The sequence below is a fragment of the Pseudorca crassidens genome, chromosome 14 (genome assembly GCF_039906515.1).
Source record: "Pseudorca crassidens isolate mPseCra1 chromosome 14, mPseCra1.hap1, whole genome shotgun sequence".
Taxonomy (NCBI): domain Eukaryota; kingdom Metazoa; phylum Chordata; class Mammalia; order Artiodactyla; family Delphinidae; genus Pseudorca; species Pseudorca crassidens.
In genome coordinates, this window is record NC_090309.1 from 58,164,437 (window position 1) to 58,181,562 (window position 17,126).

At 36.9% G+C, this 17,126-nt stretch overlaps 1 protein-coding gene across 3 annotated transcripts in view; it reads right to left on the bottom strand.

The window, feature by feature from the left end:
* The window catches only part of EML4 (EMAP like 4), a 152,996-nt gene that overhangs the window by 84,273 nt on the left and 51,597 nt on the right, over positions 1–17,126 (bottom strand). For 2 of the 3 annotated variants that reach the window (XM_067703139.1, XM_067703138.1), the window contains exon 1: positions 9,864–10,237. The exons of the other annotated variant lie outside the window; for it this stretch is intronic. In XM_067703139.1, coding sequence (XP_067559240.1) covers positions 9,864–9,930 — 67 coding nt within the window. In that variant the 5' untranslated portion in view covers positions 9,931–10,237. Of the gene's footprint in view, positions 1–9,863; positions 10,238–17,126 lie in introns of those variants that run through there. 3 annotated transcript variants of the gene reach the window in all.

Consider the following 17,126-nt stretch of genomic DNA (forward strand, 5'->3'; position numbering starts at 1 on the left):
TTTTCATAGCTACTTGAACTAATTTAAAACAGTAAAAGTTAATACAGCTGACATGTAATTAAAATTATGAAAATTTTCCCATAGTCAAATTTTCCATATATTATACCATCACCTTAATAGTTTTTTCACCAAAATGTTCCCTAAATATATCACTCTGTAGACATTTGGAAACTTGCAAGACTGTAAACTATTCAAAGCATCCTTCTTCTTTTCTTTCTTTTTTTTTTTTTTTGCGGTACGCGGGCCTCTCACTGTTGTGGCCTCTCCCGCCGCGGAGCACAGGCTCCGGACCCGCAGGCTCAGCGGCCATGGCTCACGGGCCCAGCCGCTCCGCAGCATGTGGGATCTTCCCGGACCGGGGCACGAACCCGTGTCCCCTGCATCGGCAGGCGGACTCTCAACCACTGTGCCACCAGGGAAGCCCAAAAGCATCCTTCTTACTTATTATATCATTATCATAATTATTTATGAAAATAAGGAGTACAAATCACTTCAATTTTGCTTTATGTATCAGATTCAGCATCAATGATCAGAAAGCATTCTTTACTTCTATCTTTATTATTATACTCCGAATCTCCCCCCCCCAAATATGGCTACATAATTAGTAAAAGACTTGTTGCTGCTCCTTCTCTCTCCCCAATGCCTCAACCTCTCTTTAAAAAAAAAGGTGGTTTCTATACAGCACATAGCTAATATCTGCCTTAGGTATGTAACAAGAACAACGACAAAATAAAGTTCGGCTGTAACACAGCAATTACAAACTACTTCCAAAGCTATGTAACTTGAGAGTACACTACTTTGTTAGATCAATCTGAATCCAAATGTTTATAAAAGATCAATTGCTATTGGCTAATTCACTATAAGCAGGAAAATTCAGGGGGGAAATTAGGTTCTCACAGAAGAATGGTTTGACCTAAGTGAGATATACTGGGTCAGTCATTCACACACATAGTGTGCCATTTTTCTCATATTGAGATAATGTGTCAGACATCTTAAGCAGACAATTTAACTCAAAGTTTGAGTTAAAAATAACAACAACAGGGCTTCTCTGGTGGCGCAGTGGTTGAGAGTCCGCCTGCCGATGCAGGGGACACGGGTTCGTGCCCCGGTCTGGGAGGATCCCACATGCCGTGGAGCGGCTGGGCCTGTGAGCCATGGCCGCTGAGCCTGCGCGTCCGGAGCCTGTGCTCCACATCGGGAGAGGCCACAACAGTGAGAGGCCTGCGTACCGCAAAAAAAATAAATAAATAAAATAACAACAACAAAACCCTCAGCATTTTAAAACCAAAGTTATCACCCTTTATTATGGAGCAGTAAACATATTCATATTTAAGACCTTATATGCCTAAACATATTCATATTTAAGACCTTATATGCCTACAGACAGCTCAGGCATACATATGTACTCTCTTCTGTCTTTAGAGGTATTTCAATGACAATATTTGGAGAAGTACTGGAATGGAAGGAAAAGTTGGGTTTTATCTTCAATTCAGACTTCAAATTCTAGTACCATAGTTAATCAGTTGTGTAATCTTAGGAAAGTTATTTTACCTCTTTGAACCTCAGTTTCTTTGTCTTTAAATATTGTTATGAGGAAGGTACCCAGGACATGTCCGACATTCAATAAATGTTTAACACACAACTTCAAAGTACAAAAAGTATCATTTGAGAGCTTTGGGCCCATGTATTACATAAAAGGCAGATATGTCAAACTTTGAGATGCTTAAGAAAAGGACTAATAAGAACAATTCAGCTTCTTCTTTTAGAAGTTTTTATATTTGAGGTCTTTTTCATTTCCAGAGTGTTCTAGCTGAATTCTAGCTAATCCATACTCTGTATGTGTGTTACACTATGGTTACTATTATATTTGTCTGCCCAGAATACTTTCCTATTTTCCTTCTTCTGGTAGGAGAACACCAGCTGTTTTGTGGAACTCCACCAGTTTTTGAGGTTCCATTAGGGCTGTCAATCTAGGATGCCTCATTCTCCTCTCTACCACCCTGCACTATTAATAGGTTGAAGCAAAGGAAGTGACCTTTTTAGTTGGTAAAAATAGGACTATTGGTAATTTCATATGCTTCAACCTAATACTAGCATAAAATGGTTGTGAGATATGGGTTAGGCCAAATGGAGTCCTCCCAAATTTCAGAGAGAGAGAGAGAGAGGTGTAGCCCATCCTTCTTGGTTTATCAACTATAAGGACACACAGACCTAGGGCTGTCAGTGATAAAGAGTCTTGTCTGCCCTGAGTTCCAGTTCTAGTCTCTGAAGCCCTGGACCTTCAATTCTGAGAGCTACTCTAATATTTCTTTTAGCTAATTATGTAACCTAATAAACTCTCTTTTTACAAGCCATCACTTGTAAGCCAAAGGTCCTGATTAAGTCAGTAAATTATACAGATATGCCTTTCTAAATTGTTCTTAATTTATGAAAGGTGGGTTATATATCTAAATTATAATCACAGGTAAAATATTTATGTGATTTTTATAAACACATGATCTCCTTAATTCTTTTGAGAAGGCAGCAAAGGCTAGTGGAAAGATTATCAGACTATAATGCCAAGGGTATAGTCCTGGGTTTTAGTACCAGCATGGTAACTAGCTTTTACTTTTGGTAAGTCACTTAACTTTTACAGACTTTGATTTTTTAAAAAATGACTAAAGTTTTTATTTTGTAAAACTTGGACAGTCACATGAAAGGTGGTTCAGCTTGTAAAAATCCTACCACAACCTGCTAGATACTGTGATAAGATACAAGGACAATTTTTCAAAGGCCATAACAAGCAAAAAGTTAACTATTAACAATGTCCTGCATTTATATAGTACCTTTCCTGTTTATGACCTCATCCCTCTCCTCAGTCTATCTGTATTTTGTATTTGAGGAAACAGCTTGAGAAGTTAAATAGCTTGCCCAAGGTCACCAAACTAGTCTTGATATCTGAAACTCAAACAGAGGACTCCTGACTCAGTTTAAGTGCCCTTTACTCTATTTCATGCTGCATCTTAACAATAATCACAGGAGGACCGAATAAATATATTCTTTCACAAAGCCAGACACGGTTTAAACTATGAAGTGATATAATCAGATTTCTGTTTTAAAAAGGTTATTTTGGTTTCTGTGAGAGAATGGATTGGAACAGAATAAGAGTAAATGTAAGGAGAACAGGCAGGAGGGTAATGCAGTAACCCGTGTGAAAGGTGAAGGTGGCCTAGGCTAGGAGTAAGGTGTTCATGTGTCTCGATTTGTCCAGGACAAACATGTCTGCTATCTCAGTAAAAATATTATAACGTTCCTTCTTTCTCTCTAAATTTTCCCAGTTTGAATGATCAATTACAGGGTCACTCAAGCTAAGGCAACAGCAACAACAGAGATGCAAAGTGGCATAGTAGTTGATTATAGCCCTGAAACCCTGTAATATCCTAATATCTTGGCCCTTCACCTTTTCAGAGGCAAGTAGAATTGTGCATAAATTCTGGTGTTACACTGCCTGAATAAATCTGTTTGCTACTTACCAGCTCTGTGACTGGTTTCCTCATGTAATTTTTTCATGCTAATTAGTACTTATCTCAGGTTTGAGATTATTAGGTGAAATAATGCACAGCACTGTCATACAGTGAGGGTTCAGTAAGTTACTATTTTGTATAGTGGTGTTCTTTACTACACTGTTTATTATTGCTACAAAATTGGAAATGACCTAAAGTCCCTGGATGGAGTTAATAAGCTATATGTTCACACCACAGAAAGCCATGCAATTAAAAACAATAAGTATATAAACCAGAAGTTTGAAAGATCTATAAGACGACTCAAGTGGAGTAAATAAGCAAATTGGGGAACAACATGTACTAAATAATTTATTGAAACACACACACACCGAAACATACTTCCAAAAAATAAACAAAAAACTTCGTATTTATATATGTATATAATGTACACATAGAAAAAAGTCTAGAAGCATACACATCAAACTGGTAATTGGGTTACTTTTGACTCGGAAAGTGAGATTAGAAGGATAAGGGTAAAGGGAAATTTTTGCTTTTTAGTGTATTTCTATATTATTTGAATTTCACAAAAATGTATCATATGTTACTTTTCATATGTTATTTAAACTTATATTTAAGCTAATATACAGTGCTTCTGAAGCTTAATTTCTTAAAGCAAGTTTCCTTCAGACACAGTACTCCAATTTCATAAAGGAACATATCAGAGCATAAGGCAATTAACTTAAATTTGCATTCATTGATTATAAAAGCTAGAACAGAGACTATCTTAAAGATCAACAGCCCCTACTGCCATTTTATAGATAAGTAAACTAAGACTGTGAAATTAGGTGAGTTACTCCTGGGCACGCAGCAAACTGGAGTTAGCGCTCCTTCCTCAGATGACTCAATAGAACCCATCGCTCTTGCTCCTTCCATTTTCAAAACTTTGTTATGTTTTTCTCTCCCAATCTCTAATGTACCACATGGGCATTCACAATAAACTTTTTAAGAATACATATGTTCAGTAAATGTATCTATTTTCTGGGGGCTTAATTCCACTCCCCCTTCTTGATGCAAGTACATTGATTCCTTTTCCTTATACTGTGGTAGTCTCTTATTTCCTTGCTCCTTCTCAAAATAGTTTCTAGCCTTGAGGGTTAAAATATGAACTACAAATAAATTGCCAAGGGTTATTAAACTCATTAAGGGGGGGAAATAAAAAAGAAAGAAAGAAAGAGAGAAAAGAGAAAGAAGTCCATAAACTTCTTTTCCATCAGTCTAATCTATTTATTGGCATAAGTAAGGTCTCTTTTATTAGAGACGCAAGCAAAAAAAAAAAAAAGTAACTAGTAAACTTTCATATCCAATATGACAGTTTTAAAACTACAACAGTAGTCACTCATGCTTTTACTACAGTGAATCATAGTTAATTTGTCTTCTAAACTGTCAAGAAATACATGTTACCTTTGCAGAGATATTCTATTACAAATATCTAAAAGTTGGCTACCCAGCCTCACATCAGAACGAGGCATGCCTATACATTCTAGCATCTTTTGAATATCAATGGTTTTATGTAAATCTTTCTAAAATGGATCACTTATTTTCCTGTCTTCTTAACAAGGGCATATAATTATAACACAGCAACTTCTAGATGACTCAGTCTTCACTGAAAATATTACTTTGTGCTGCAAGCACTGTGATAAAATGACACCCTGGAGGCTATTATATTTCTAATTAAATAATTTAAAGTACATTTTCAAACTTATAATCTTTCTTCATACCTTTTCTGCTTCTTTCTTTGCAGTTAGTATTAACTATGACAGTCTATAGCAATACTCCTTTCTAATCTAATTTCCTACATTATGGGATATTGGATAACCAATCCTTTTGAACTGTTTATAAGAAGAAAAAATAATCTCTGAAATTAGGACCTCTTCTATTAAAAAATTTATATTATGTACGTATATTATATGCAAATAGATTATATATATGATGTATACAATTTAAACACAGAGAAAAAAATGGACACAGCCTCAGGCCTAGTATTTGTGTCACTGGAGTCCCAGAGGAAGAGGAGAAAAAGATTCTAGATGAAAAAAATATGTGAAGAAATAATGGCAGAACTTCCCAAGTTAAACTAAAATTCACAAATTCATTAAAATTCAGTATATTGAAGTCCCTATCTCCACCACACATGAAAATCAAATCCAAACAGATTAAAGAATTAAGGGCAAAATTATAAAACCTTTAGAAAAATAATAGAGAATATTTTCATATCCTGCAAGTAGAGAGGAGGTTCCTAAACAAGATACAAAAAGCACTATCCATAAAAGTAAATATTGAAACTACATTAGAATTCAGAATACATGTCCACTAAAAGACACAGTAAAGAGAAAAAGCAATTCACAAACGAGGAATAGTTCTTACACTTACAAGTGATAAAGGATTAGGATCCTGAATACAGAATTCCTACAAATCAATCAGAAAGACAATCCTACAGAAAAACTGGCAAAAGTCTTGACTAAACACCTCATGGAAAAGAAAACATAAATGGCCAATGAACATATGAAATGAGGCTCAAGCACCTCATTAATAATCCTGAAAAGGAAAATTAAATTAAAACCATATGAAACACTATTTTATGCTCACCAAACAGGCAAAAAATTTTAAGCATGACAATATCAAGTATTCCCTAGGATACAGAGTAATGTGAATTCTCATATATTACTGGTAGGCGGTAAACTGTTTCAAGACTTTGAGATTAAAAAACAAAAACAAAAGTAACACCAACTTTGGCATCATCTGGTAAAACTGAAGATGCACACATTCTATGACCCAGCAATTCCCCTCCTGGGTGTATAGACCCTGACCTACAGCAGGGTTGGCAATCTTTTTCTGTGAGGGCCAGACAGTAAATATTTTAGGCTCTGCAGACCACATCATCTCTGTAGCAACTACTCAAATCTGCCTTTGTAACACAAAAACAGCTATAAGTACGTAAATGATTGTGTGGTTATGTTCCAATAAAACATTTTTTATAAAACAGGTGGCCTGGAGGGGCTTTCCTGGTGGCGCGGTGGTTGAGAGTCCTCCTGCCGATGCAGGGGACGCGGGTTCGTGCCCCGGTCCGGGAAGATCCCACATGCCACTGAGCAGCTAGGCCCGTGAGCCGTGGCCGCTGAGCCTGTGCGTCCGGAGCCTGTGCTCCGCAATGGGAGAGGCCACAACAGTGAGAGGCCCGCGTACCACAAAAACAAACAAACAAACAAACAAACAAAAACAGGTGGCCTGCCAGGCATAGTTTCCCAACCTCTGCTCTTGCATATATACACCAACAGAAATGTTCAATAATGTTCACAACAGCAAAGTTCACAATAGAAACAAACTGGAACTATAAAAGTTCACAATAGAAACAAACCATTAACTATAAAATGTGTAAATAAATTGTGATATAAACATTCAACAGAATACTACAAAGTGGTAAAAATAAACTATGGCTACATGAAACATCATGTATAAATCTCAGGAATATAATAATGAGTGTAAAAAGCAAGTCGGACTTTACATAAAGTTCAAAAAGCACAAAAGTAAATAATATATTGCTTAGAACAAAACCACAGAGCAAGGGAATGACATATACAAAATTTATGACAATAGTTACTTCTAATGGTATAGGGCAGGGGATAGTACAGGGAGGCCTCCACAGGTAATGGAACATCTATGTCATAAAGACAATTAAAACGTATACTGTATTATACTTTTTTGAGGTGGAAGTTAGTGATTTTTCTCTTCTGAGAGAGGATGGGGAACGTGGATGACTAGACTATATAATTACTCACTTTTTTTTTTTAAGAACAATGAAACCATTTTTGCAAATTAAATCCCAAAACAGATAAAACAGATAGAGTTGTACTTCCAAAGAACCCTGAGGTTCTGTGTCATGAAAACAACTAAACCAGGTGGTTTTTATGACTGCTTTGAGGGCTAATGGAATGACCGTAAGATTAGCTGTTACCTATGAACCTTTGGGGAAAAAAAAGTCCATCTCAAAAAGGTATATGATATGAGACATAATACCATCCAAAGAACAAATATTAAAAAAAAAAATTAAAAACAGTCTCTGATCTCCCCTTCCTAAAGCACTTATGTTAAGACACTGGGCAGGCCTTAATGGGTAGAATGGTAGTGGCGAGGATTAGAAGAGCTAATATGGGTAAAGAACCATGAGAAACTAGTAACAACACCATGCATTGTTTACAGTTAAAAAAAGTGAGGGCACTAACCTAAAGGACTATCAATGGGGAACTGATTAAATAAACAGTTGTATTACGGTACACTACGGAGCTCTTAAAAAGGATGGTATATATTTAAAATCGTAAATAAGAAAGTTAACTAGGAGTAACAACATACTATAAAGAAAAAAATTGCAGGCAACATTTATAGTGTAGTTGTATCTGTGTAGAACTGTATATCCACAGGCATACATACACCTACAGATGTACAGAGAGACTGGAGGTATGTCTCTGGCAAGTGGGATTTCAGAGGATTTTGCTTACTTATACTTTTACTTTAGATGAATTTTCTGCAAAAAAAGCAAAATTCTTTGTAAATAAAACTTAAACTATTGGGGCTTCCCTGGTGGTGCAGTGGTTAAGAATCTGCCTGTCAATACAGGGGACACGGGTTCGAGCCCTGGTCCAGGAAGATCCTACATGCCGCGGAGCAACTAAGCCCATGCACCACAACTACGGAGCCTGCGCTCTAGAGCCCATGAGCCACAACTACTGAGTCTGCACGCCTAGAGCCCATGCTCTGCAACAAGAGAAGCCACCTAATGAGAAGCCCACACACCGCAAGGAAGAGTAGCCTCCGCTTGCCGCAAACAGAGAAAAGCCCGCACGCAGCAACAAAGACCCAAGGCAGCCAAAAATATAAATAAATAAATAAATAACCAAAAAAAACCACCTTAAACTATTTTCTCAGTAAAGAAAAGCAAAGCTAATTCAGGCTGTGATGTAATCCTACTTAGTAACGCACCCAAATTTTCAATACAAGTTTGGTTAACATGTAGATTTTTATGCATAGTGAATGAAAACATTTCTGTAAAAGTATACATCTCATAATGTTTGAAAGAAATATTCTCAAGCTAATAAGAGTCACAAAAATCAAAACAATACACCCTAAGGAAAATCGGGTCTTTAAACATCATTTCTTCAAAAGAACAAAACAAAATCACAACTGATTTGTCACATTAGTAAATTCCAATCAGAAAGCATTTAGCAACTTAAATGGTTTTTTCTTTGTTTTAAAATGGAATTAGTTATCTTCAAATATTGTCTCATCAAGACAAATATTTAAGTATTATATCAAAAAGTTATGAATTATGTATTCTAGAACAGCTAAAATCTACTTTTGGAAATAAACCATAAGAAAATATATTCATAAAAACAGCTCATAGAAAGATATATTTATGCAGGAATTAATGTTTCCTATTTATCTTAATATTCTACTTCTAAAAGTCAAATTTTTCTCTCAAAGAAGTTTTAATTAAATAAGGCATTTTAACTGTTAAAGCTTGGATATTTTATTTCTCTAATAAATGACAATATTAATTACCTCCACCTAGCAATATTATATGAAAATAAGACTATCTAATTTGTCTTCAACTGAATAACACAAACAATGTTAACTTATATTTTCTACTTTTAAAAACTTAAGTTTGTTTTTCCTTGTAAGATATTCTTACTAAAAATTCCCCTGCTGGCATAAATTATATAAGAAATTGAGTTAAATAAAATATAAAACCACTTTTGCTACAGCACTCCGGACATGAAGGCTAGTCCCAGGGAAGGACTTTACTTTGTTCTATCGCTAGGATTCATTCACAATTAAGACTTTTTTCAAAGTCTCACTTAAAACAAAATTAAAAACAGATAATCGGATAATTCTGCTTTTGATGTTTTTTGGTTAGACTTCACAGAAGCAGAAGTCAAGCTTAATTACACAATTCTGATTTCTTATTATTTGAGAGGCGCTTTTATTTTTTTACTATTTTCCACTAAAAACTGTTTTAATTTTTTTCCTCACAAATAATATAATGACTGTCTTTTGGGGGGCGGGGCGCAGGGAAAGAACAAGTTGAACAAAGCCCATTCTGCCCTTACAACAGGATATATTTGCTTATAAAGGGGGTACAGTCTTAAGTACTTTATAAAAGTAGGTAGGCAAATATTTATGCCATTATTGACACATACATTTAAAGGAAGGAGAAGGGGAGGGACAGAAGAGACCTAGATGCATTCCCACATCCTCAGATTTCTTTTGTCACGAGTAGTAAAGTTTGTGACACAAGTCTGAATCCCCAGGAAAGGAAAGATACGTTACCAGTGCAGAAGCTCCTAAATGTAGAGGAAGCACACACTGAAGCGAGACCAGGCAAGCGGTCTTCCATTCTTGCCACCTACGTTACAAGCAGTATAAACCAGTTCTGTCTACGTTTCCTGCTGCCCTTCCAGATAGTTCCAGAGCAAATCCCAGCTCTCTAAATCTCACGACATACTTTACATTCTGAGGAAATCCTCCCGACCCAGATGGCCTACCACCAAGCACTTCTATGTTGGCACAAATAAAAACTTCTTAAGATAGTTCTCCTGCCCCTTTGCTCTCTGATCTAAAGAAAAGTTTTCTACTTATTTATAAAGAGAGACAAAGAAACTGAAGGAGAGAGAGGAAACAGAGCACGCAGGCAAAAGGAGGGTAAAGATACAGAAAAAAAAACTTGGGCTGCTTTGGGGAGTGGCTAAATTCCAGGCACAGGCAGAAACACATTTTTAATGCACCACATGAATATTCACTACAATTATTTGGTTGTCCTCAGGCACTACTTTTCTGATCTTCTTTCAATTGGTTAAGAGTAAGGTACAACTGCTTCAAATGCAAAACCCAGTTTTTGCTTTCTGAAACTAAAACATATTAAATAGTTTCTATAAATAACAGAGTTAAAGCCCCCCAAATGAGTATTTTTCTCTACTAGGAAATTAAATAAACAATGTGTGTGCAAAGTGGCAAGTCACATTTCCTTTTTCCTTTTGCTTTTGTTTAAAATAAAATGAAATCCACATGAACTGTAAAGAAACTAAAAGAATGATCACTTTTCATTAATTTTTAAAACCTAAGTGTAACATGTCTGATTTATTACAACCATTTCACTAGAGTAAGATAATGAATACAATTAACAATGAGAATAGTCCCTTTTCTTAATTCACTAATTTTCCAAATTATTTTAAAATAATACAACTGTATTAGTAGTAACCTATAATGGTTTACATCTGGACAGATATTCTGATATCAAACCACATATGCTTACAATAATGTAAAAGTATAAGGGAACTGAAATTATAAATATCTTTAGTCTCTCTTATAAAACCATGTAAAAGCAGGTGAAAGTTAATGAATGAAACGTGTATTTATTCTTTTGATAACTACTTCTAAAGCTAATTAAAGAACAAATACATGGAGATAAGTGTCAAAACAAAGCTACTGACAGATCATCTCTTCAGTTTGTTGCTTTTAAGCTTTATATTTATAATTAAGAAAAGCAAATTTAAACCAAACCAAAGTAAAACAGAAACAACTGGACTACTATAAACACACACACCCACACACACAATACTGCAAAATGGATAAAACCTAAACCAAACTGAACATTAAGAGCTATGCTACAAAGATTGAGATGAGGATAAACTAAAAGCAAAGCTGATAAAAGACAGAGGAATGAAGCAAAATGACCTAGATTAATATTTACAGAAGAAAGTGGGAACCATCAAGAGTGTTTCCTAAAGTGAGACTCGGGAAAGTTCTTCTCTATAGATTAATACCTGGTACAGATTCATCAAAATACAGGAGCTACTTGGAAGATTAATAGGAATTAAATGGGCTGGGGTGTGTGTAATGTGTCTGAAACAAATAGGGGATACCAAGTAGGATGAATAAAAGCAGACAGAATGGGAAATATAATGATACAAAGGAAATGTAATGCTAGGCACAGACTAGGACGGAGTTCAAATTCTTGCTATTGATTGGTGAGAAGCTCTAAAGCAGATTGTACTTTATTGTTTCTCTTCAGTCAACAGACAAATGTAAGACTATAGTTTTATAATTTAGGTCTCAACTACTCTTCTTTACAACAAATGCAGCCCAATTAAATGACTGCTCACAGACTCCTAAGGTTAGAGAAGGACTGTCAAGAAGTTCTGCAACCTAGTGCTTTGTAATTAGTACGTAACGAAAAGGCTCCCCTTATACATACACTACAGTACATGGGCTTCTTTTTACCACCTCCCATTTGTAAACTGCTACTAATTTGTAGATTATATATCTTGGGCATTCCTTTCTTCTCAAATCAAAATTTGATGTCAGGCCAGAAAGTATGTGGTTCCTAATCTCAGCTTAGTTTTTCTTTGCTCAAGAATCATCTTCTCTCTTTACTATTACAGTCAATCTTTCCAAAACACTTACTCATACATTCAAGTATTTGAGTACTATGATGTACAGAATCTCTTCGAGATGCTGAGGTGAACTAAAAGGAATTTTACCTACTAGAAATTAGAAATTAAAGGACGCACTTAAAAGATGCTACTCAAGATGCAGGATTGATGGAATATGGTCACTGACTGGATGAGGGGATGAAAAGTAGGGGAGGGTCTCCTTGTTCTATTTGGAATAGTGAGCAAATGGTTAGATAACATTCACTGAGCTAGGAATAAAGGAAAAGAAACAAGGTTGGGGGGAATGAGGAAGTAGAATGATGAGCACTTTTGGACCTGCTGAGTTTGAGGTCACTGCAACAAAAGTATAACTAGGTCTTGGGCTTAAGACAAAGGCCTAAACTAGAGACGTACTTTTGAAAACTGTACTGGGATATAATTGATAGCTAGAGTCACTAGAATTGACTGGGAGTGAGAAGAGAATAGGGCCAAGGTTATTTTTAGGGCAGCCAGAAGGAAAGGAACGTGCAAATAACACAGAATAAAAACTGTCAGAAAGGTAATAATAGATTCAGGAAAAGAATAATAATTTCAAAGACTGAAAGGACATCAAAAGACAAGGACTGAAAATGGTCCACTGGATTTGGCAATTATTAGGAGACCTTTACCAGAGAAGTTTCAGTGGAGTGATGGAGAAAGAAGCATGACTGCAACGTACTGAATTGTGACTTGGAGGTGAAGAAGTCTTTTTAAGGAATCTGGTTGAAGATGGAAAGGGGGAAAATGGAATGAGGTGGGGAATGAGTTGTGCAAGGTTGTTGAAGGGGTTTTTGTTCAACATTTACAGGGTTTGGGGAAGGAACCGATTAGAAAGTGAGCTGTACTAACACAAGAGGGCACGCAGCAAAGCTCTTGTGTTAGAGACGATGTGAAGGACTAGAGTAAAAAACACAGACCAAAGGACGAGCCTTAAGAAGGGACAGCCAACATTGTCCTCAATGGTGAAAAACTGAAACCATTTCCACTAAGATCAGGAACAAGACAAGGTTGCCCACTCTCACCACTATTATTCAACATAGTTTTGGAAGTTTTAGCCACAGCAATCAGAGAAGAAAAAGAAATAAAAGGAATCCAAATCGGAAAAGAAGTAAAGCTGTCACTGCAGATGACATGATACTGTACACAGAGAATCCTAAAGATGCTACCAGAAAACTACTAGAGCTAATCAATGAATTTAGTAAAGTAGCAGGATACAAGATTAATGCACAGAAATCTCTTGCATTCCTATACACCAATGATGAAAAATCTGAAAGAGAAATTAAGAAAACACTCCCATTTACCACTGCAACAAAAAGAATAAAATATCTAGGAATAAACCTACGTAAGGAGACAAAAGACCTGTATGCAGAAAATTAGAAGACACTGATGAAAGAAATTAAAGATGACCAAATAGATGGAGAGATATACCATGTTCTTGGATGGGAAGAATCAACATTGTGAAAATGACTATGCTACCCAAAGCAATCTACAGATTCAATGAAATCCCTATCAAACTATCACTGGCATTTTTCACAGAACTAGAACAAAAAATTTCACAATTTGTATGGAAACACAAAAGAATAGCCAAAGCAATCTTGAGAAAGAAAAACGGAGCTGGAGGAATTAGGCTCCCTGACTTCAGACTATACTACAAAGCTACAGTAATCAAGACAGTATGGTAATGGCACAAAAACAGAAATATAGATCACTGGAACAGGATAGAAAGCCCAGAGATAAACCCACGCATATATGGTCACCTTATCTTTGATAAAGGAGGCAAGAATATACTGTGGAGAAAAGACAGCTTCTTCAATAATTGGTGCTGGGAAAACTGGACAGCTACATGTAAAAGAATGAAATTAGAACACTCCCTACACAATACTCAAAAATAAACTCAAAATGGATTAAAACCTAAATGTAAGGCCAGACACTATCAAACTCTTAGAGGAAAACATAGGCAGAACACTCTATGACATAAATCACAGCAAGATCCTTTTTTTGACCCACCTCCTAAAGAAATGGAAATAAAAACAAAAATAAACAAATGGGACCTAATGAAACTTCAAAGCTTTTGCACAGCAAAGGAAACCATAAACAAGATGAAAAGACAACCCTCAGAATGGGAGAAAATATTTGCAAATGAAGCAACTGACAAAGGATTAATCTCCAAAATTTATAAGCAGCTCATGCAGATCAATAACAAAACAACAAAAACCCAATCCAAAAATGGGTAGAAGAACTAAATAGATATTTCTCCAAAGAAGATATACAGATCACCAACAAACACATGAAAGGATGCTCAACATCATTAATCATTAGAGAAATGCACATCAGAACTACAATGAGGTATCACCTCACACCGGTCAGAATGGCCATCATCAAAAAATCTACAAACAATAAATGCTGGAGAGAGTGTGGAGAAAAGGGAACCCTCTTGCACTGTTGGTGTGAATGTAAATTGATACAGCCACTATGGAGAACAGTATGGAGGTTCCTTAAAAAACTAAAAATAGAACTACCATAGGACCCAGCAATCCCACTACTGGGCATATACCCTGAGAAAACCATAATTCAAAAAGAGACATGTACCAAAATGTTCACTGCAGCTCTATTTACAATAGCCAGGACATGGAAGCATCCTAAGTGTCCATCAACAGATGAATGGATAAAGAAGATGTGGCACATATATACAATGGAATATTACTCAGCCATAAAAAGAAATGAAATTGAGTTATTTGTAGTGAGGTGGATGGACCTAAGGTCTGTCATACAGAGTGAAGTAAGTCAGAAAGAGAAAAACAAATACCGTATGCTAACACACATATATGGAATAAAAATTTTTAAAAATTCAGAAGGACCTAGGGCCAAGACGGGAATAAAGACACAGAGAATGGACTTGAGGATACGTGGAGGGGCAAGGGTAAGCTGGGACAAAGTGAGAGAGTGGCATGGACAAATATACACTACAAAATGTAAAATAGATAGCTAGTGGGAAGCAGCCACATAGCACAGGGAGATCAGCTCGGTGCTTTGTGACCACGTAGAGGGGTGGGATAGGGAAGGTGGGAGGGAGGGAGACGCAAGGAGGAAGAGATATGGGGACATAAGTATAACTGATTCACTTTGTTATAAAGCAGAAACTAACACACCATTGTAAAACAATTATACCCCAATAAAGATGTTAAAAAAATGCAAAAAAGAAGGGACACTGTTTTATTTAAGAATGAAGGGGAGAAGATGAGAGCAGGCCCACATATTTGTTTTTGTTTGTTTTTTTTTTTTTTTTGCGGTACGCGGGCCTCTCACTGTTGTGGCCTCTCCCGTTGCGGAGCACAGGCTCCGGACGCGCAGGCTCAGCGGCCATGGCTCACGGGCCTAGCCGCTCCGCGGCATGTGGGATCTTCCCGGACCGGAGCACGAACCCGTGTTCCCTGCATCGGCAGGCAGACTTTCAACCACTGCGCCACCAGGGAAGCCGCACATATTTGCTTTTATACCTAAATTTTTATCTTGTGAAGCAGGAGACAAGGTCACCTGCTAAGCCGAGCTGGTTAAAGCTTAAGCTGAGTGGCTAAGTGTGGAATTGTTTATACCATCTGACTCATCACAATGCAGGATATTATAATCATCTTTTAACAAAGTTACATTTTAAATCCCTAATTAGATTGTAAAGTCCTCTAGAGAAGAAGTTATTTCTTTTTTGTTTTCCTCTACACCTGGAAGTACCACATGTAGCCGTAACTCTCCAAATAGTGGTTGATTTATCGTGGCTGTACTTTAGAACCAGCGGCAAAGACAGGATAAAACAAAGGACGAGATAGAAACCCCTATTACCTTAGTGACATGCAGAAGACGGAGGATGCTTTAGAAGAACAAAACCCCCCACATGAGAAGTTTCATTGAACTGGGAGGAGGATCTAGAAGAAACAATTTCAGCCAATGACTACATGATAGAAAAGATAGGTATCTCTCTCCTATTTTCTTCACTACCTTAAATATTTCTTCCTTTTTCAGCTTCTTTTTTTGAATATCCCCCTTCCCTCTTTTGTAACTGGACTTTGAGACCATCTACCTACCTACCTACCTACCTATCTCGCTGCCTTTCCTCCCCCTCCTCCTCCTCTCTCTGCCACAACATGCCTAAAATGAAGTACATTTTTGTTACTGCTGTCACAGTTTTAGAGATTTAGCCTAATCAAAAGGTTGGATATTTTTGCACTACTGTGCCTCAACCCAGACTTATTTATTTCACCACTAGATGTTTCTTTTTCTTATTTTCATAAGTAAATGAGCTCAAATGCTTATATTTCTCTTTAAAAAAATCCACTTTATTCCCCTCCTTAACTCCTCTCACAAACTCATAGCTTTCTCCAGGTATTTAGTCCTAAATTTACTCACATTTTCTCTCTCTCAAGCGCACGCGCACGCACGCACACACACACACACTCCTGGTAAATCACTGGCCTTGGTAGAAAATATAGCATGTCTTGCTTTTAAGAAAACTATTCTACCATATTAGTTTTTGTTAAAAAAAACTGTTCCTGGAACACAAAGTTCATGTGTAACTGAAAACTAATTTGCATACACTGCTTAAGAATATAATGCTGGATTTAGACTCTATGAATTCAAAAACTGGCCTTGCCATTTACTAAATGTATAACCCTGGGGGCTTCCCAGGTGGCGCAGTGGTTAAGAATCCACCTGCCAATGCAGGGGACATGGGTTCGAGCCCTGATCCGGGAAGATCCCACATGCTGCGAAGCAACTAGGCCTGTGCGCCACAACTACTGAGCCTGAGCTCTAGAGCCTCCGAGCCACAACTACTGGAGCCCACGTGCCACAACTACTGAAGCCTGCATGCCTAGAGCCCATGCTCCGCAACGAGGAGCCACCGCAATGAGAAGCCCATGCACCACAACGAAGAGTAGCCCCCGTTCGCCACAACTAGAGAAAGCCTGTGTGCAGCAATGAAGACCCAACACAGCCAAAAATAAATAAATAAAAAAATAATAATAATTAAAAAAATAAATGTATAACCCTGGGCAAATTTTTAAACTTCTCCATGCCCCAGTTTCTTCATCTTTAAAATGAGGCTAAGAGCACCTAACATATAAAATTATAG